Raw genomic sequence first — 21,895 nt, 5'->3', positions numbered from 1 at the left:
GGAGGAGGAAATGGCAACCCACTCCAGTATTCTTGCCTGGAAAATTCCATGGACAAAGGAACCTGGTGGGCTATAGTTCACGGGATCCCAAAGAGTGGGATATGACTGGATGACTAACACACACACACACATCCCTTCACAGAAAGGTAAAGTCCACACCCTGAATGCCTGAAAAGGAACTGAGTGATAAGGAAAGAGGCATTGTTCTACCATCCAACCCTCTCAGATGAACAGCAAAAATGCAGAAAGATCAATAGACCAAGAATCAGTGGGAAGACTTTGATTCTTACTGATTTGAGAGACTTTTTATTTATGAAGCATATTGTGAAGCAGAAAAGATCAGCAGCTCATTTTCTGGATTCTTATCAATGAATGTTGCCGCAGTCTAAGGGGAAAATGCAAAGAAAGATGAGCAGAGCCAGCTCTGGGCTACTATCTTGAAGGGATAAAGGACTCATCAAAGTGGACAGGCCAGCCATTTTCACAGCCGATAACAATGACTCTGGAGGATTTTGTGGCTCTGTACTTGCATGGAGGCCGGGAGGAACCTCCACTGTGCTTGCAGGTGGTGACTTGGAATGCAGACCTGCTTATTCTGAGATTGCCTCCATAAGGCTCTCCATTCCTGTCTTCACAGATGGCCTTGATGTCATTCTTGTTGCCATGAATAAAGGTGTTGGTGTCTTTGCAAGGTCTGGTCAGGCCTCGATTTTGCATGATGTTATTACAGTATTTGTCATCCCGGCCCTTTGGTTTGGCATCGTAGTGCTGGGTCAGGAAGTGTCTGTATCTGTAGTCATCTTGATCCAGGGCTAGTGGGGTCAGACCCAGACCCAGCATGAAGACCAAAAACAGGGGGCTCAGGACCACGACCATCTCTTCCAACAAAGGCTCCTGCCAAGGGCAAAAAGAGATGCAGTAGGGCACAGAACAGCATTGCCAAACTAGGCTAGAAGGACAGGGATTTGTTTTATGGTGGGGTGCCATGAATCATGGAGAAGGAAATGGCAATCCACTCCAGTGCTCTTGCCTGGAAAATCCCATAGACGGAGGAGCCTGGTAGGCTGCAGTCCATGGGGTCGCTAGGAGTCGGACACGACTGAGCGACTTCACTTTCACTTTTCACTTTCATGCATTGGAGAAGGAAATGGCAACCGACTCCAGTGTTCTTGCCTGGAGAGTCCCAGGGACGGGGGAGCCTGGTGGGCTGCCGTCTAAGGGGTCGCACAGAGTCGGACACGACTAAAGCAACGTAGCAGTAGCCATGAATCAGGTACCCTCTGTCACTAGGTATATCTTTTTCTTTTCCTTTCCTCAGTAGTCTCATCTGTCTCATCAATCGATTTCTTTGGAAAGTCAATTTAAAAGTTTCCTGAACACAACTTCCAAATGCAAACACTCTTTCCTATCCCTGAAGATCACTGAAAATTTACATTTCTATCAGTGGTACCATTAAAAAATCCATTCACACTCTTTAATTCATTTATTAACTGGGTACCAAACACCATGCTAGGTCCTAGAACATAAAGACCATTAAGACATACCAAGTGTCTCCCTAATACAGGGTGCAGCACCCATAGGGGGATCAGCCACGGGGAAGGCATCAGAGCACCGATGTACAAAGAGGAAACAAAAAGATATACACTGAGAGCTATGAAGATGAGGGACTTTCAGGGAACCTTGAGCCCAGGGAAGGGCGACCAGAGAGGATTGTTGAAGATGGATTCCAGGGCAAGTCAATCCATCAGTTGACTGTGAGGAGGGCAGGGGGAGCAGTTTCACCAGGAGGTGCATGGAAGCAGAAGTAGCAGAACTAATTCCCCAAGAAGTAAGTGTTTCATGGCCAAATGTGGAATTATTACTATTTAGGAAGAAGAGGGACAAGTGTGGAAGAATCTGTGTCGTACTTGGGAGTGGGTCTGGGGTCAGCTCTTACAGAGAACTGGAGGAAGAGGAATTCAAGCTTACTCTTGACAGCTTCTTGCACTGGGAACAGTTTGGATTATTCTCAGAGAATATTTTCCAGTTTCCCTGAAGGCCTATGTGGACAGTTACACAACAGGCAAATGGTATTATCATGTGGTTAAACAAATAAACAACAAAACACTTCAGACCTTTTCATTAAATAAAAGGTTTTATAATTTGCTGTATTGATTTCTTAACATCTTCCTCAAAAGAAGAGAGAGCTGCCATCATCACTCAGGAGCACTCAACTAAAACTGTAAAGCTCACACACCCCAGGAATGGTGTGTCACAGTGCTCAGCACAGCCAGAGAGTAAATATTGTGCTTCTTGCTGGGATATGATTTTAACTCAATGACAGATAATTTAAAATAGAATTAGACCAACATGATTTATAACAAAATAGAAAACAAGCTTCTTATGAGCCACTAAGATTTTATTTCTTCTGGAAGTTGAGAATTGGAGCATTGCAAGATACTTATTGTTTGTAGCAGGTAGTTTCTGACTATATCATCAGTTCTTTGGAGGAAAATTGAAAGAATAGGGCCTTTTTAAAAAACCACCATGGTCCTACTTCACTTTTTACCAAATAAATGTGAATGTCCTCATGTCTAACAATAAAAAGAACTTTTCAACGTTAATTGGAAACTGATTTTTATAACTTGGTTTTTCAAATTGTTTTCCAATGAGTAACTCATCCAATTTATAATTGGCTATGATTTCTCATCAGTCATCACACATGCTGAGAAATTCTTAGACTGGGATAAAATCTTATCTTCAATTTACTTTTAAATGTACTATAATCTTTATGAATCCTAAACTTAAACATAAGTGGTATCAGTTCAGTTCAGTTCAGTCTCTCAGTCGTGTCTGACTCTTTGCGACCCCGTGAATCACAGCACACCAGGTAATGTCATGGATATTAAATTACTAATTTTTATATTGTGCTTTTCTTGTTGTAAGTCAATAAACATATTTTCATATTAAATATTTTTGTAGCCCTTAAAGAGGCCACGAGTTGTAGCACTAAACCTGTAGTGATGCTAAACAATCCTGGGAGTACAACTGTGAATCTAGAAAGACAAAAGGATTCGGGGTTCTGCTGCTTACATGGGAAGGCATGTCATAGAGTGAGCTTTCTAATCAGCATCTGACATTGATCTGCCTTGCCTGTTTTATTGCTGTTCAGTCGCTCAGTCGTCGCCAACTCTTTGCGACTCCATGGACTACAGCATGCCAGGCTTCCCCGTCCTTTACCATCTCCTGGAGCTTGCTCAAATTCATGTCCATTGAGTTGGTGATGCCATCCAACTATCTCGTCTTCTGTTATCTCCTTCTCCTCCTGCCTTCAATCTCCTTGTAGTCCAAGGGACTCTCAAGAGTCTTCTCCAACACCACAGTTCAAAAGCATCAATTCATCAGCGCTCAGCCTTCTTTATGGTCCCGAGCTCACATCCATACATGACTGCCGGAAAAACCATAGCTTTGACTATACAGACCTTTTCCAGCAATGTGATATCTTTTGCTTTTTAATCTGCTGTCTAGGTTTGTCATAGCTTTTCTTCTAAGGAGCAACTGTGTTTTAATTTTATGGCTGCAGTCACCATGCACAGTGATTTTGGAGCCCAAGTAATAAAGTCTGTCACTGTTTCCATTTTTTCCCCATCTATTTGCCATGAAGGGTGGGACCAGATGCCATGATCTTAGTTTTTTGAATGTTCAGTTTTAAGCCAGTTTTTTCACTCCTTTTTCACCTTCATCAAGAGATATTTTAGTTCCTCTTCGCTTTCTGCCATTAAAGTGGTATCATCTGCATATCTGAGGTTGTTGATATTTCTCCCAGCAATCTTGATTTTAGCTTGTGCTTCCTGCAGCCCAGCAAGTCACATGATGCACTCTGCATATAAGTTAAATAAGCAGAGTGTCAATATACAGCCTTGACATACTCCTTTCCCGATTTTGAACCAGTCCATTGTTCCACGTCTGTTTCTGACTGTTGCTTCTTGACCTGCATACAGGTTTCTCAGGAGGCAGGTAAGGTGGTCTGGTATTCCCATCTCTTTAAGAATTTTCCAGTTTGTTGAGATCCACACAGTCAAAGGCTTTAGTGTAGTCAATGAAGCAAAAGTAGATGTTTTTCTGGGATTTCCTTGCTTTTTCTATGATCCAATGGATGCTGACAATTTGATCTCTGGTTTCTCTGCCTTTTCTAAATCCAGCTTGTGCATCTGGAAGTCCTCAATTCATGTACTGTTGAAGGCTAGCTTGAAAGATTCTGATCATTACCTTGCTGGCATGTGAAATGAGCCCAATTGTACAGTAGTTTGAACATTCTCTGGAACTGCCCTTCTTTGAGATTGGAATGAAAACTGACATTTTCCTGTCCTGTGGCCACTGCTGAGTTTTCCAAATTTGCTGGCATAATGAGTGCAGTACTTTAACAATGTCATCTTTTAGGATTTGAAGTAGCTCAGCTGGAATTCCATCACATCCACTAGCTTTGTTCATAGTGATGCTTCCTAAGGCCCACTTGACTTCACATTCCAGGATGTTTGGCTCTAGGTGAGTGCTCACTCCATCGTGGTTATCTGGGTCATGAAGCCCTTTTTTGTATAGTTCTTCTGTATATTCTTGCCACCTCTTATTAATCTCTTCCGCTTCTGTTAGGTCCACACCATTTCTGTCCTTTATTGCGCCCGTCTTTGCATGAAATGCTCCCTTGGTATCTCTAATTTTCTTGAAGAGATCTCTAGTCTTTTCCATTCTATTGTTTTCCTCTACTCCTTTGCATTGTTCACTCAGAAAATGAACAATTTCTTATCTTTCCTTGCTATTCTTTGGAACTCTGCATTCAGATGGGCATCTCTTTCCTTTTCTCCTTTGCCTTTCGCTTCTCTTCTTTTCCCAGCAATTTGTAAGACCTCCTCAGACAACCATTTTGCCTTCTTGCATTTCTTTTTCTTTGGGATGGTTTTGGTCATTACTTCCTGTGAAATGTTATGAATCTCTGTCCATAGTTCTTCAGGCACTCTGTCTACCAGATCTAATCCTTTGAATCTATTTGTCACTTCCACTGTATAATCATAAGGGATTTAAGTTTCCTCTGTTCATAGTTCTTCAGACACTCTGTCTACCAGATGTAATCCTCTGTCTACCAGATGTAATCCTTTGAATCTATTTGTCACTTCTATTGCATAATCATAAGGGATTTGATTTAACCTTACATTGCACTTTTCAGTCTGCTGGATGTGTTTTCTCTATTTTTTTGAAAAAGTTTTCCAGCAATCGCTGAAAGATAAATTTAACATCCCAACCTTCACAGAAAGGAAAAGTTTGCCCCCTGTTACCTGAGATGGAAATGACTGATAAGGAAAAAGACATTGCTCTCCCATCCAACCCTCTCAGGGGGAAGCTGAATAGAGAAAATTGGGGGAAGATCAATAGACCAAGGATCAGTGAGAAGACTGATTCTTGCTGATTTCAGAGACTTTTTATTTATGAAGCATCTTGTAAAGCATAAAAGAAAAGATCAGCAGCTCATGTTCTGGATTCTTAGCAATGCATGTTGCCATAATGCAAGGGGGAAATGCAAGGAAGGAAGAGCAGAGCCAGCTCTGGACTACGGTCTTGGAGGGATAAAGTTCTCCTCAAGGTGGACAGGAAAGCCACCTCGACAGCGAATAACAATGATTCTGTTTGCTTTGAAGGCTCTGTACCGGCATGGAGGCCGGGTGGACCCTCCTTTATGCTTGCAGGTCGTGACCTGGAAGGGAGACCTGCTTCTTCTAAGACCGTCTCTGTAAGGTTCTCCATTCCTATCATCACAGATGGCCCTGATGTCATCACTGTTGCCATGAACAAAGGTGTTGGTGTCTTTGCAGGGTCTAGTCATGTTTCGTCTCTCCATCATGGTGTTACAGTATCTATCATTGCGGCCTGCTGGGCTAGGATCATAGTGCTTCCTTAAAAATCCCATGTACCCATCATTTTGAGCCAGGGTTTGTGGGGTCAGGCCCAGATCCAGCATGAAAACCAAAAACAGGGGGCTCAATACCATGACCATGTCTTCCAACAAAGGCTCCTGCAAAGGGCAAAAGGAGATTAAGTAGGGCACAGAACAGCATTGCCAAATTAGGCTAAAAGGGCAAGGACTTTTCTCTCTGACAAGGTATCATGAGTCAGGTATCCTTCATCACTACTTAGTGATGTTCTTTTCCTTTTCTCGAAAAGGAAAAGTTTCATCTGTTTTGTCTATTGATTCCTTTGAAAAATCAATTTAAAAGTCTCCTGAACACAACTCCAGCCTCAGCTGATCTTTCCTATCCCTGAGGATCACTGAAAATGTACCTTTCTATCAGTTGTAACATTACAAAATCCATTCACACTCTTTAATTCAGTTATTAGCTAATTTAATAACAAACTCTATACAAGTCCCTACTGGGTACCAGGCACCATGCTAGGTCCTGGAAGATAAAGGCCATTAAGACATACCAAGTGCCTCCGTGATACGGGATGTGGCACCCATGGGGAAGAGATGGGAGCACCAGGCTACTGAGATGAGACAGTAAGATAGATGCTGAAAGCTATGAAGAAGAGGGACTTCTATGGAACCTTGAATCCCAGGGAAGGGGCGACCAGAGGATTGTTGAAGACAGATCCCAGGCACTCAAGTCAATCCATCAGTTGACTGTGAGGACAGCAGTTACACCCTGAGGTGCTGAGGTGAAGGGAAGCAGACCTAATTCCCCAAGAAATAGGTGGTTCATGGCCAAAGGTGGAATTGTTATATAAACTACCATACAGTTGTGCTCATTTCACATTCTAGCAAGTTATGCTCAAAATCTTTCAAGCTAGGCTTCAGCAATATGTGATCCTAGAACTTCCAGATGTACAAGCTGGGTTTCAAAGAAGCAGATGAACCAGAGATCATAACACTCTAATGACAGAAAGTGAAGAGGAACTAAAGAGCTTCTTATTGAGCCTGAAAAAGCTAGCTTAAAACTCAATGTTAAAACGACTAGGATCATGGCATCTGGTCTCATCACTTTATGGCAAAGAGAAGGGTAAAACGTGGAAGTAAGTGACAGATTTTAATTTTCTTGAACTCCAAAATCACTGCAGATGGTGACTGCAGCCATGAACTTAAAAGACACTTGCTTCATCCTCTAGCTCTTACAGAGGGCTGGAGGAAGAGGAACTCAAGCTTATTCTTAGGAGCTTCTTTCACTGGGAACAAATAGGATGATCCTCAGAGGATATTTTTCAGTTTCCCTGAATACATACCTACACTGATACACAATAGGCAAATGGCATTACCATGTGGTAAAACAAGCAAACAAAACACCTTAGATCTTTTCATCAAATCAAAGGTGTTATAATTTTCTTATTGATTTTTAATATCTTCTTCAAAAGAAGAAAGCTTCTATCATCTCTCAAGAGCAGTCAACTCAAACTGTAAAACTCAAACATTTTAGGAATGGTGTGTCACAGACACTCAACACATCCAGAGAGCAAATACTATGTTTCTTCCTGGGACACAGTTTAACTCAATGACAGACATTTTAAAATAGAATTAAATAGGCATAGAATATAATAAAATAGATAACAAATATCTTAAAGTCACTAAGGTTTTATGTCTTCTGAAACTTGAGAACTGAAAGGTATTTGTTGTTTGTAGCAGGTAGTCTCTGCTATACCTTCAGTTCTTTGGGAAAAACTGTGACAAATTTTTGTAAACCACCATGGTTCTACTCCACATCTCACAAAATAGATGTGAATGCCCTCACATCCAACAATAAAAATACCTTTCCACAGTAAATTAGAAACTGATTTTTATAACTTTTGTTTTTCAAATTGTTTTCCTATGAGTAACTCATTCGTTTTATAATTGGCTATGATTTCTTGCCATGAAGAGATGGGACCAGATGCCATGATCTTAGTTTTCTGAATGCTGAGCTTTACACCAACATTTTTACTCTCCTCTATCACTTTCTTCATCAAGAGGCTTTTTAGTTCCTCTTCACTTTCTGCCATAAGGGTGGTATCATCTGCATATCTGCAGTTATTGATATTTCTCCCAGCAATCTTGATTCCAGCTTGTGCTTCTTCCAGCCCAGTGTTTCTCATGATGTACTCTGCATATAAGTTAAATAAGCAGGGTGACAATACATAGCCTTGGCGTACTCCTTTTCCATTTTGACACAAGTCTGTTGGTCCATGTCCAGTTCTAACTGTTGCTTCCTGACCTGCATATAGATTTCTCAAGAGGCAGGTCAGGTGGTCTGGTATTCCCATTTCTTGAAGAATTTTCCACAGTTTATTGTGAGCCACACAGTCAAAGGCTTTGACATAGTCAATAAAGCAGAAATAGATGTTTTTCTGGAACTCTCTTGCTTTTTTGATGATCCAGTGGATGTTGGCAATTTGATCTCTGGTTCCTCTGCCTTTTCTAAAACCAGCTTGAACGTCTGGAAGTTCACTGTTCACATATTGCTGAAGCCTGGCTTGTAGAATTTTGAGCATTACTTTACTAGCGTGTGAGATGAGTGCAATTGTGTGGTAGTTTGAGCATTCTTTGGGATTGGAATGAAAACTGACCTTTTCCAGTCCTGTGGTCACTGCTGAGCTTTCCAAATTTGCTGGCATATTGCATGCAGCACTTTCACAGCATCATCTTTTAGAATTTGAAATAGCTAAACTGGAATTCCATCACCTCCACTAGCTTTGTTCTTAGTGATGCTTTCTAAGGCCCACTTGACTTCACATTCCAGGATGTCTGGCTCTAGGTGAGTGATCACACCATCGTGATTATCTGGGTCATGAAGATCTTTTTTGTACAGTTCTTCTGTGTATTCTTTCCACCTCTTCTTAATATCTTCTGCTTCTGTTAGGTCCATACCAATGTTCCCTTGGTAACTCTAATTTTCTTGAAGAGATTTCTAGTCTTTCCCATTCTGTTGTTTTCCTCTATTTCTTTCCATTGATTGCTGAGGAAGGCTTTCTTATCTCTCCTTGCTATTCTTTGGAACTCTGCAACCAAATGGGAATATCTTTCCCTTTCTCCTTTGCTTTTCGCTTCTCTTCATTTCACAGCTATTTGTAAGGCCTCCTCAGACAACCATTTTGCCTTTTTGCATTTCTTTTCCATGGGAATGGTCTTGATCCCTGTCTCCTGTACAATGTCACGAACCTCCATCCATAGTTCATCAAGCACTCTATCAGATCTAGTCCCTTAAATCTATTTCTTACTTCCACTGTATAGTCATAAGGGATTTGATTTAGGTCATACCTGAATGGTCTAGTGGTTTTCCCTACTTTCTTCAATTTAGGTCTGAATATGGCAATTAGGAGTTCATGATCTGAGCCACAGTCAGATCCTGGTCTTGTTTTTGCTGACTGTATAGAGCTTCTCCATCTTTGGCTGCAAAGAATATAATCAGTCTGATTTCGGTATTGACCATCTGGTGATGTCCATGTGTAGAGTCTTCTCTTGTGTTGTTGGAAGAGGGTGTTTGCTATGACCAGTGCGTTCTCTTGGCAAAACTCTATTAGTCTTTGCCCTGCTTCATTCTGTACTCCAAGGCTACATTTGTCTGTTACTCCAGGTGTTTCTTGACTTCCTACTTTTGCATTCCAGTCCCCTATAATGAAAAGGACATCTTTTTGGGGTGTTAGTTCTAAAAGGTCTTGTAGGTCTTCATAGAACTGTTCAACTTCAGCTTCTTCAGCATTACTGGTTGCGGCATAGGTTTGGATTACCATGATATTGAATGGTTTGCCTTGGAAACAAACAGAGATCATTCTGTCATTTTGAGATTGCATCCAAGTACTGCATTTTGGACTCTTTTGTTGACCATAATGGCTACTCCATCTCTTCTAAGGGATTCCTGCCCACAGTAGTAGATATAATGGTCATCTGAGCTAAATTCACCCATTCCAGTCCATTTTAGTTCGCTGATTCCTAGAATGTCGATGTTCACTCTTGCCATCTCCTGTTTGACTACTTCCAATTTGTCTTGATTCATGGACCTAACATTCCAGGTTCCTATGCAATATTGCTCTTTACAGCATCGGACCTTGCTTCTGTCACCAGTCACATCCACAACTGGGTATTGTTTCTGCTTCGGCTCCATCCCTTCATTCTTTCTGGAGTTATTTCTCCACTGATCTCCAGTAGCATATTGGGCACCTACCGACCTGGGGAGTTCCTCTTTCAGTATCCTATCACTTTGCCTTTTCATACTGTTCATGGGGTTCTCAAGGCAAGAATACTGAAGTGGTTTTCCATTCCCTTCTCCAGTGGACCACATTCTGTCAGACCTCTCCACCATGACCCAACCGTCTTGGGTGGCCCCACATGGCATGGCTCAGTTTCATTGAGTTAGACAAGACCGTGGTCCGTGCGATCACTTCATGGCAAATAGATGGGGAAACAGTAGAGAAACAGTGTCAGACTTTATTTTTTTGGATTCCAAAATCACTGCAGATGGTGATTGCAGCCATGAAATTAAAAGACGTTTACTCCTTGGAAGGAAAGTTATGACCAAACTAGACAGCATATTAAAAAGCATAGACATTACTTTGCCAACAAAGGTCCGTCTAGTCAAGGCTATGGTTTTTCCAGTGGTCATGTGTGGATGTGAGAGTTGGACTATGAAGAAAGCTGAGCACTGAAAAATTGATGCTTTTGAACTGTGGTGTTGGAGAAGACTCTTGAGAGTCCCTTGGACTGCAAGGAGATCCAACCAGTCCATCCTGAAGGAGATAAGTCCTAGGTATTCATTGGAAGGACTGATGTTGAAGCTGAAACTCCAATACTTTGGCCACCTGCTGCAAAGAACTGACTCATATGAAAAGACCCTGATGCTGGGAGGGATTGGGGGCAGGAGGAGAAGGGGACGACAGAGGATGAAATGGCTGGATGGCATCACCGACTCGATGGGCATGAGTTTGAGTAAACTCCGGGAGTTGGTGATGGACAGGGAGGCCTGGTGAGCTGTGATTCATGGGGTCGCAGAGAGTCAGACACGACTGAGCAACTGAACTGAACTGAACTGATGATTTCTTGGCAATTATCACAGATGCTGAGAAATTTTTAAATGGGACAAAGATTTGACCTTCAATTTATTTTTAACTGTACTATAATCTTTATGAATTCTAAATTTAAAAACAAACAGTATAGAGTCATAGATATTAAATTATTTTTATATTGTGCTTTTCTTATGTGTAAATCAATAAACATATTTTCATGTTAAATATTTTCATAGCCCTTAAAGAGACCACCAATTGTAACACTAAGCCTGTAGTGATGCTAAACAGTCCTGGGAGCACAACTGTGACTCTAGAAAGACAAAAGGATTCAGGGTTCCGCTGGTTACATAGGGAGGCATGTGACAGGTTGAACGAAATGATCTCTCTTTCTAACCAGCATCTGGCATTGATCTACCTTATCTGTTTTATCTTATCTATAGACAAATTTGGTATACTACCAAAGAATTACCAAATTGTACCCTAAGATTCTTTGGTCATTCCTCAACACTGAAAGAAAGAAATAGTCACTGAAATGGTTTCCATTAGGCACGTAAGAGTATCATTTGTAATAGAATCAGCAAAAGTATTTTGGGGAGGTTAGCAAGAAAGTGGTAGATGACTAGGTGAGTCACGCCTAAAAGAATAACAAGCCGTCCTACAGGGCCACTGCTCCAGCATAGCCGCTGGGCTGCCACGCTCCCCACGCGCCAAGCTCTTTACATGGTGCTTTCAGTCTCCTGGGTGTGTTTTCTTTTTCTTTTTTTAAAATTTTTATTAGTTGGAGGCTAATTGCTTTACAATATTGTAGTGGTTTTTGCCATACATTGACATGAATCAGCCATGGATTTGTGTTTTCTTTTTCTACTTTTTTGGAAGACACTTTTCTTGAATTGTAATCAGTTAAGTCCCCTGCTCTGCAATGGACAAATATCGCCTTTTAACGTCAAAAGCAGTTGTAGAATGGCAGGCTGTCAAGGGTGGAAGTATCCTTAATGGTCACACTGTGAACAGAGGCCAGAATCCCAGAGTTCAAAAATCTAGCAGAACCTGAGCTGGTCGTACCCAAAAGAGTCATTAGGTGGCAGTGGTGGATAGGAATGTTGTCTCCCTCGCTTGGAGGAAATGGTGGGTCCTTCTAGGAGTCAGTATTGTACAGGGGATACTGCGGATCACAGAAGAGGGTGTGAGCTGGCAGGCCTGGCCACAGTCTCTGTCCAAACACTCTATGCCTTAGATATTAAGACCAAGGACACCTCACTAGATACGAGTGTCAAAGCAAAAGTCACAAAGCTCAGGATATCACAAATAAAGATTTAGTTGTTATCAGGTTTCATGCTTGCCATTCCCAAACCGTTATTCATGGGATCTTAAGCAAACAATTACCTATTTACTTATAAATGTTTCTTGCATCCCCACTCAGTCACTCAGTGGTTACCAACTCTCTGTGACCGTATGGACTGCAGCCCACCAGGATCTTCTGTCCGCAGCATTATTCCGGAAAGAATACTGGAGTAGGTTGCCATGCCCTCCTCCAGGATAAGTGTTTCCTACTAGCACATAATCTACAACAGGACAGAGAGCATATTATTCACCTTGAATCATACTACATGCCTCACAGCAGACCCACAATATATATATTTTTAATGACTGTTTTCATTTTCCTCTCCAAACCTAAATTTGCTTATCTATAAAATGAGAGTTGCTCACTGTAAAAGTTTGAAATTCCATGGTTCTCATTAAAGCATCAGGGAACCTTTCTAGTTTCATAGCAAATGTCCAGTGACCATGGAATTGTAAAGATAAGTTTATATGGATTTAGTTGGTGGCACAGCCACCAGCTGAAAGAAAGAGATGATAGGATGATGTGAGCCCAGTCTCACTGGTATGTATCATCCTTTAAGGATCAGGGTGTAAGCCCAGCCCTCTTCACCTCTAGTTAAGGCGTTGAGCCTACCTCAGGGCTTGGCACCCTAAAAAGGTATTTGTTTGTTGGGAGGTTGAAGGCCTTCATGTTCCAGTCTGGGGAGGTAAAGGAATATCTTTATTTCTGATCTACAAAATTTGCAAAATTCAGCCTGTAACAACTCAGCTGAAGTTTGCTTAGACTTATTGTAATTTTGACTCCCTGAGACATCCAGAAACCAAATCCCAGCAAACACACTATGGCCACCTCTATCTAACATCTGCTCCCCCACTTCACACATTGTTTTCAATTCTCACATGTTTGCAATTCTAAACTTCTGGAAATGAGAGGTAAAATGGAATTGGGAAAAAACAAGTAAGAGACAGAAGGTTTGTAGTACAGAAGTGAATCTGCCTAGGCAAATGGTGCAGAGCCTCACATTTGGTCAAGGCTAGTCAGACTCATTTACACAGATCCTTCTGGACCCAAGCACATATTTGGCAGTGGAATTTATTTCAAATGTTCTTTAGATTTTTATCCTGTGTCCCAAACTAATCCCTTGGTCTTTATAAAAATTAACATTCTTGTCCTCTCTGACAGGCAATATTTTGTATTCAAGGGAGCCATCAAACTTCATGTACCAGAGAATTACCCCAACCTTTGATGATGAGTAATTATGGTCAGTGCACCTTCTTTTGATCTTGGGGTGTGTTCCACTTCGCTTTCAAAGAGCACCCAAAACTTTCTTTCTTCCTTTTTTGCTATACCACACAGCTTGTGGGATCCTAGTTCCCTGACAAGGAATTGAACCCATGCCTTTGGCAGTGAAAGCATAGCATAGTCCTGCTTGGATTGCTAGGGAACTCCTCCAAAATTTTCTTGAAGAAGTTAGCCGGGAGGTTTACAAGTAAACAGAGATTGGACTTCCCTGGTGATGCAGTGGCCAAAGCTCTACACTCCCATGCATGGGGCCAGGGCTTGATCCCAGGTCAGGGAACTAGATCCCTCCCGCCACAACTAAGAGTGCCAGCACCACAACTAAAGATCCTGTATGCTGCAACAAGGATTGAAGATCCCTGTGCCACAATTAACACCTGGTGCAGGCAAATAAATAAATAGATATTTAAGAAAAGGAAAACTAAGAGCTAAAAATATACTTTCTGTTTCTTTTCTTGTTCAGTGTCATACAAAACCTATACTGGGGAGGTGGGGGTGAGGTGGGGCTCCAGATACCCTTCAGCAAACAGCTTTCCCCAGGCTTTGGGGATTTTACTACAATTTAGAAATCTGTTCTAACCCTCTACTTGCTCCCAGGGGCACTAATTTGCCTTTATCTACATAAAGGATATCCACCAAAGAAATCTGTTTTCATTTTAAACTTTGGAACCTAATTCATTTTCTTCTGAATTCATGAGCTTGGGCCCAGAGGTTTTAAAATAGGGGAAAATAGTTTCATTAAAATGGATGGATGGCTATAGCATATAAACAAAAAACAAACAGACAAATAAATAAAACAATGGATTACCCAGATGGAAGAATCTTACAAAAATCTGGAAGTTTCCCTCCAACTGCAGAGGGGTTCAGCTATTTGTTCCTGGAGATGGGTTCCAGCCAAGTGAATCTGGAGGTCCCTCCTGGTTCTGATCACACAGTGATCTGATGAACAGGGTGGAGAGACCAGGTCTGAAAATTCCCAACCGTGACAGAAACACACAAACCAAGGACATTGCTCTTGAACAAACAATGAGAGTCGTTCTCCTCTTCCCTGGGCATGATTTGGTCAACTATTAACTCACCTTTGGATTAGAGATTTGTTCTAGGAGGCAAAGTTTGATAAATGTGGCCTTTTGTCCCCAAGTTGGCTTTTTCTGACACCCCTGGTTCTTACCCCTGCCCGAGACAAGACTGAGGTTTCACTGTTCCCATGCAATGGTCTGAATCCCAAAGATGTTGTTTCTTGGGCCAGCTCCAAGAACTGCCTTGTAGAAGCCTGCAGAGAAGACGGGGTCTCCCAGGAGGATGCAGCTCCACTGTACTTTCTCTTTACCCACAGAATTTGGTCTCATGAACAGGTGCTAAGTAGGTTTTATAGAATCGGGAAAGCACTTCCAGAGAAGGTTATGTGACAGCTGTTAGCACCCTGCACCTGACCTCAACCTCCCAGCTATTAACGTTTAGAAATATCCTTATCATATTCCTGGGCTTCTCTTTCCTTTCATCTTTACCTGTCCACAAATGACTGTGAGTGTCCAATCTTCCGCTGTAAAACTGACTAACTCCACCATCAATGCAACACTGCCTTGCATCCGCTCACAAAATGGCTATGTTGCCTGCATAGAAAGTGGACTCAAGGGCACCGGGATCACTTTCAGATCCTATGGTTTCAAATACCAGGTAGCAGCAGGAGGCCAGCTGTTTCACAGACCCCCAGCAACCACCTTCACTGGTGTTGGATCTAGGACACTGTTGTCTTCTTAAAAATTACCAACCTTCTCTCGTCATTCACCCACCTCCACATTTTTAGTCTCCCTGTATTTTAGGTGTCAGCTGAAGTCAGGCTGCCTATCAGTAAAACAAATGCATTTGAAATCATCATAATAATTATAACAATCAGTGTTACCTTTCATTCTATGAAGGGCTCATATTTATTTACATGACTACATTTAATCCTCACCAGGACTGTTTGAGGTGGGTATTATGTAAGTCAGTTTTTTGTGTGTGTGTGAGGAAACTCCAAAATCAAACAAAACCTTGACTGAAGCAATCCTTTTTTATTTTCCTCCTGCTAATAACTTTCTTGACCCATCTAGTTTCTGCCTATAAAACTCTTCCGTTGCTGAACTTCTCAGAGCACCTCTCTTATTTACTAGATGAGATGCTGCCCCTTTCATGAATCATTTATCAAAACCAATTAGGTCTTCAAATTTACTCAGTTGAATTTTGGTTTTTAACAGAGCAAAGAAAAATAGTGGGATGTGGGGCTTCTCCTGGCATCTAACAATGTGCCCACTCACTTTTCTTTTCTGAGCAAACACACTGTTTGAGAGGAGTACCTATATATTTTTTTTTTAATAATTACTTTATTTTAATAGGAGAACAATTACTTTACAGTATGATGGTTTTTGCCATACCTCGACATGAATGAGCCATGGGTGTACATGTGTCCCCCTAGCCTGAACCCCCCTCCCACCTCCCTCCACACCCCATCCCTCTGGGTTGTCCCAGAGCACTGGCTTTGAGTGCCCTGCTTCATGCATCGAACTTGCACTGGTCATCTATTTTACACATGGTACTATACATGTTTCAATGCTATTCTCTCAAATCATCCCACCCTCGCCTTCTCCCACAGAGTCCACAGTCTGTTCTTTACATCTGTGTCTCTTTTGCTGCCCCGTATGTAGGATCATTGTTACAGTCTTTCTAAATTCCATATATATGTGTTAATATACAATATTCGTGTTTTTCTTTCTGACTTACTTCACTTTGTATAATAAGCTCTAGTTTCACACACTTCATTAGAACTGACTCAAATTTGTTCCTTTTTATAGCTGAGTAGTATTCCATTGTGTATATGTACCACAACTTCCTTATCCATTCATCTGCTGATGCACATCTAGGTTGCTTCCATGTTCTAGCTATTGTAAATAGTAAGAGCACCTATTTTAAATTACCCACACATCATTCTTTAAACACACACTGAAGAACTGAGTTTTAAAAAATTATCGACCATTACAAACCACAAAGCTGGGTTTTGCTTTGAGATTCAATCTGAAGATCTTTTATCAGAGAGTTCAGGTTTATAAATATAAATAATGTGATCTTAAAACAAAGTTATCAACCAGTCACTTGTTAGGGAGAAGGCTGTCAGGCGCCTGCGACAGCCTTAGTGCCTTAGCAACCCTGGACCAGGAAGCAGCAGCCGACTCCCACTGTCCAAGGGGATCAAGACAAATTAATCAACATGACCCCATCCTTCTCTGGTAAATCGCCTAAAAGCAACAGATCAGCCTCTGATTTTAGAGTCATGCAGTAGTGCTGCCGGGCAGCCTCCAGCCTCTGAACATAGCCAAGTCCTATCTCTTCCTCTTGGATGTTACCTGACAAACATTTGGAGATTACACAACCTATCCCTGGGCTTCCCAGGTGGTGCTAGTGGTAAAGAATCCATCTGCCAATGCAGGCAAGACATAAGGGGCCTGAGTTCAATCCCCAGGTTGGGAAGATCCCCTGGAGAAGGAAATGGCAATCCACTCCAGTATTCTGCCTGGAGAATCCCGTGGACAGAGGAGCCTAGCAGGCTGCAGGCTCCAGTCCATAGGGTCGCACAGAGTTGGATGCAACATAGTAGCAGCAGCAATCCATCCATAGAACTGACAATGCCAAAAGCAAGTTGGTGAATAATGAGTGATTACTTTTATTCTAATTGTTTTTCTTTTCACCTTGGCACAATGAGTTGATGAAAATAGAAAATAAGATTTTGAAATAAAAAGAAAATTTTAATATCTCATTAAAATGCATCTAAATGCTTACTCGATATGCCAGCAAATTTGGAAAACTCAGCAGTGGCCACAGGACTGGAAAAGGTCAGTTTTTATTCCAATCGAAAAGAAAGGCAATGCCAAAGAATGTTCAAACTACAGTGCAATTGCACTCATCTCACAGGCTAGCAAAGTAATGCTCAAAATTCTCCAAGCCAGGCTTCAACAGTACATGAACCATGAACTTCCAGATGTTCAAGCTGGATTTGGAAAAGGCAGAGGAACCAGAGATCAAACTGCCAACATACATTCATTGGATCATCAAAAAGCAAGAGAATTCCAGAAAAACATCTACTTCTGCTTTATTGACTATGCCAAAGCTTTTGACTGTGTGGATCACAATAAACTGTGGAAAATCCTGAAAGAGATTGGAATACCTGACCACCTGACCTGCCTCCTGAGAACTGTGTTTGCGGGTCAAGAAGCAACAGTTAGAACTGGACATGGAACAACAGACTGGTTCCAAACTAGGAAAAGACTATGTCAAGGCTGTATATTGTCACCCTGCTTATTTAACTTCTATGCAGAGTACATCATGTGAAATGCCAGGCTTGATGAAGCACAAGCTGGAATCAAGATTGCTGGGAGAAATATCAATAACCTCAGATATCCAGATGATACCACCCTAACAGAAGAAAGTGGAGAGGAACTAAGGAATCTCTTGATGAAAGTGAAAGAGGAGAGTGAAAAGTTGGCTGAAAACTCAACATTCAGAAAACTAAGATATGGTATCTAGTCCCACCACTTCATGGCAAATAGGTGGGGAAACAATGGAAACAGTGAGAGACTTTATTTTTTTGGGCTCCAAAATCACTGCAGATGGCAACTGCAGCCATGAAATTAAAAGATGCTTGCTCCTTGGAAGAAAAGCTATGACCAACCTAAACAGCATATTAAAAAGCAGAGACATTACTTTGCCGACAAAGGTCCATCTAGTCTAAGCTATGGTTTTTCCAGTAGTCATGTATGGATGTGAGAGTTGGACTATAAAGAAAGTTGAGCGCCAAAGAATTGATGCTTTTCAACTGTAGTGTTGGAGAAGATTCTTGAGGGTCCCTTGGACTGCAAAGACATCAAACCAGTCCATCCTAAAGGAAATCAGTCCTGAATATGCTTTGGAAGGACTGATGCTGAAGCTGAAACTCTAATGCTTTGGCTACCTGATGGGAAGAGCTGACTTATTGGAAAAGAACCTGAATCTGGGAAAGATTGAAAACAGGAGGAGAAGGGGATGACAGAGGATGAGATGGTTGGATGGCATCACCGACATGATGGACATGAGTTTGAGTAAGCTCCAGGAGTTGGTGATGGATAGGGAAGCCTGGTGTGCTGCAGTCCATGGGGTCACAAAGAGTCCGACACAGCTGAGCAACTGAACTGAAATGCTTACTCAAAATACCTACAATGAGAAGCTACAGTTAACTGTCCATATCCATAGGTTCCCCATCCTCAGATTCAACCAACTATGGACAGAAAATATTTGAAAAAAAATTCCAGAAAGTTCTAAAAAGAAAAATTTTAAGTTCACTGTGTCCCAGCAACTGTTTACATAGTATTTACATTGTATTAAGTATTATGAGTAATCTAGAGATCATTTAAAGTATAGGGAGGATACGTGCAGATTATATATTAGCACAAATACTATGTCATTTTATATAAGGGGCTTGAGCATCGGGTTTAGGACCCTTGGCAAGTCCTGGAACTAATTCCTGTTGAATACCGAAGGACTTCCCATAATCTGTGATTAAAGAATGCTATATCTTTTTGTCAATAACTTCAATAGATGGGAAGCACCATGGTGGCTCAGACGGCAAAGCGTCTGCCTGCAATGCAGGAGACCCAGTTCAATCCCTGTGTTGGCAAGATTCCCCTGGAGAAGGAAATGGCAATCCACTCCAGTACTCTTGCCTGGAAAATCCCATGGATGGGGGAGCCTGGTAGGCTACAGTCCATGGGGTCGCATGGAGTCGGACACGACTAAGTGACTTCACTTACCTTACCTTCAATAGATGGGAAGCAATTGCATTGCCAATTGAAAAAAATGCTCATATATTTAAAAAGTGTTCTGACAGCTTGAACTTAAAGCCATCCCCTATATTTTGAAATGTTTTTCACTCTCTCCTTCAAGCCAACAGTTTCCCTGCACAAGGACACAGGAAGCATGGGTTCTTCTATGGACTTGGTACTAGTATATCTTTCCTTTTATACAGAGTACATATGTTTAGTTCTGTCCTCAAGGGTAATTATAAAAGTAGGTGATGGAGGGAAGAGATTAGTCTACAAATTCCTTCATAACAAAAAATTTTAGGTCTGTAAGTGTGAAACTTATTTAGTAACGGAAGTCAATGGTTAAAGGAGGATGAAACCGACATGGAAATAAGGATCACTCTTCTACCTCCAGGAAGTAGAAAACACTATTGACTGAGGGAGAAGGGGGACAAAGTTCTACTGGCCTACCTATATTTTCAAATAAAAACAAACATTAACCATCCAGTTTTCAGCAGACTCTGGCTTCTGTGCCCATTTGCTCTTTCCCAACTGGAGAAGGAAATGGCAACCCACTCCAGTGTTCTTGCCTGGAGAATCCCAGGGACAGAGAGTCTGGTGGGCTGCCGTCTATGGGGTCGCACAGAGTCGGACACAATGGCAGCGACTTAGCAGCAGCAGCGGCTCTTTGCCAGGTATTTCAGTGTGTTCTGAGAATAGCTGTTTACAGAGATTGTTTGCTCAAATACAGATTCAATAAAAACTAAAGAGGGGTTTCACCAGCCTGCTGTGGTCCACTTTCTCAGTCATCTAATTTATGAATCATGCTGGCAAATGCTTCTAACAGTAACTGGGTAAACCTCTTAGCTTTGACTGCTTATACACTCACATCTGCTCTTTAAACAATAGCCAGAGTCATTCCTCTTTTTCTAGAATGATTTTCCCAAGCCAAACTAATTTGACTCAAAAGAGGATGTTGAGGGTGGGGAGTCAGCTATGGAAGGTTACCAGGAAAAGCAAAATAAACAATCGAGGGTGGTTATGCAAACTTGTCTTTGCCTTCTCCAGTTGGCAAGTTTGTAGAGATTTGGTCATCATCTTCTGGGTACAGCAAGGGAGACATCCTTACAAATGGAGGTTTCCCTTATAAATGTAAATGCTTCTTGTTACAAAAAGTTAACTCCTTCCAGGTTTTCAGGATTTTCTCCTTGTCTGCTGTTTTTTAGAAAACAACCAAGTTAAAATAATATGCCAAAGAGACATTTTGGGGTGGCAAATTCTGCTCCCCTATAGCTCACTTGAGATTTCCCCAGGCCCCCAAACACTGTTGAAAATCGCTTTTACTGTCCTTCCTAAATAAGCCTGTGTCGTTATCATTTGATGTGCTGTCACAGAGTAAGAAAGTTGAGGATCCCAAGGTTCCACTAAGAAAGCTTAGAGAGGAGGTTGTTGGTGAAGTATCTCAAAGAATTTCACAACTCAGGCTGAAGGTGGGTTAAGGGGGAGAAGACAGAGGAGAAAAGGAAAACATGAGTTCCCAAATGTCAGTTATGGTTGCAAAAACTTGACAAGTTATGGTTCATAAATCTGGCGATCATCCTGTTTTCCTGAGGAAGTGTAGCCTTCCTCGGATTTCCCTTCCGTTCACCAATTCTGCGGTCACGCTTAGAGCCTATGTTCTAGACAACAGGCATTTCATGCTGGCAGCTCTACTCAGCTGCAGAAAAAAAGCAGCGGAGTAGGAATGTGGGCTAGAGGAGGGCATGGCAACCCAACTCTAGTATTCTTGGCTGGAGAATCCCCATGGTCAGAGGAGCGGGGTGGGTCACAGTCCATGGGGTCGCAGAGTGGGACACGATGGAGAGACTGTGCACAAGAATGTGGGATCCCTAACTGGAGAAGAACGGAACTTTTACCTTGCTTTCCACTCCTCAGCCCCTCCAGTCTAGTCCCGCAAACGCCTCCCCGCAGAACTCCATACTGTCTCTGCTGAAAAGGGACTGCCTCGCCCAAACTCCCAGATAAAGCTACCAAAAAAAGGAGGAGTAGAGGGGGAGATGAAGGAGCGGGAGTGTGAACCTACCTCGGCCTCGGAACAAGTCTGCAGAAATGAGCAAGACGGTGGAAAAGAAGATTTTCTCACCCGCTTCTTCCTTGTAACGACGACGTCGAGTCGGGAGAAGTGCAAAGATGCAGAGAGGTGGAGAAGGGTCGGGGTGCGAGGCTTTTTGTAGTTGGGACGGCGCCCCACTTCTCCTAGGAGGCGCTTCCCGTCAGGACCCGCCTCCAAAGCAGGCGTCAGAGCAACCCCCGTTCTAGGCGGAACAGGAGGGTTTCTGCCTGGGCTGAGACTGAGCTTGGAGGTCCGAGCCTTACTGGCCAAGAGGACGTGGCCTGAGGGGGCCGGCAGACTGCAGGACCCTTACTCCAGGGAATAAGGCTGCCTCTCCCAGGCGTCTGCTGGCGAGAGTCCAGT

The 21,895-nt window shown here is 42.2% G+C and overlaps 3 protein-coding genes across 5 annotated transcripts in view; all 3 read right to left on the bottom strand.

The window, feature by feature from the left end:
- The window catches only part of RNASE4 (ribonuclease A family member 4), a 29,979-nt gene extending 8,292 nt beyond the window's left edge, over nt 1-21,687 (bottom strand). Inside the window, exon 1 of one of the 2 annotated variants that reach the window (XM_043920234.1) lies at nt 21,563-21,687. The gene's annotated coding sequence lies outside the window, so the exon portion shown is untranslated. Of the gene's footprint in view, nt 1-21,502 lie in introns of both variants that reach the window. The other variant, XM_043920233.1, reaches the window with a different exon arrangement.
- Nucleotides 284-21,686, bottom strand: LOC122705035 (angiogenin-1-like). Of its 2 annotated transcripts, none has more exons than XM_043920236.1 (2): nt 21,563-21,686; nt 284-894 (listed from the first exon to the last, which is right to left on the bottom strand). In XM_043920236.1, exon 2 carries the CDS (start codon nt 874-876, stop codon nt 433-435), a length of 444 nt encoding a protein of 147 aa, XP_043776171.1. In that variant the 5' UTR covers nt 877-894; nt 21,563-21,686; the 3' UTR covers nt 284-432. The 2 variants fall into 2 exon arrangements, with proteins under 2 accessions (XP_043776171.1, XP_043776170.1); XM_043920235.1 differs by having other exon boundaries at nt 21,503-21,631.
- On the bottom strand, nt 5,434-14,541 carry LOC122705036 (angiogenin-2). Its single transcript, XM_043920237.1, has 3 exons — nt 14,421-14,541; nt 12,376-12,554; nt 5,434-6,043 (listed from the first exon to the last, which is right to left on the bottom strand). The coding sequence occupies exon 3, from the start codon at nt 6,023-6,025 to the stop codon at nt 5,582-5,584; it is 444 nt and encodes a 147-aa protein (XP_043776172.1). The 5' UTR covers nt 6,026-6,043; nt 12,376-12,554; nt 14,421-14,541; the 3' UTR covers nt 5,434-5,581.
- Nucleotides 21,688-21,895: the final 208 nt, after the last annotated feature.

This window comes from Cervus elaphus, chromosome 12, assembly GCF_910594005.1.
Source record: "Cervus elaphus chromosome 12, mCerEla1.1, whole genome shotgun sequence".
NCBI lineage: Eukaryota > Metazoa > Chordata > Mammalia > Artiodactyla > Cervidae > Cervus > Cervus elaphus.
This window is presented reverse-complemented; position numbering and strand designations above follow the sequence as displayed.

What these genes read in the sequence shown, in the direction of transcription:
- LOC122705035 (XM_043920236.1), bottom strand. Translation starts at nt 876, where the DNA reads ATGGTCGTGGTCCTGAGCCCCCTGTTTTTGGTCTTCATGCTGGGTCTG.
- LOC122705036 (XM_043920237.1), bottom strand. Translation starts at nt 6,025, where the DNA reads ATGGTCATGGTATTGAGCCCCCTGTTTTTGGTTTTCATGCTGGATCTG.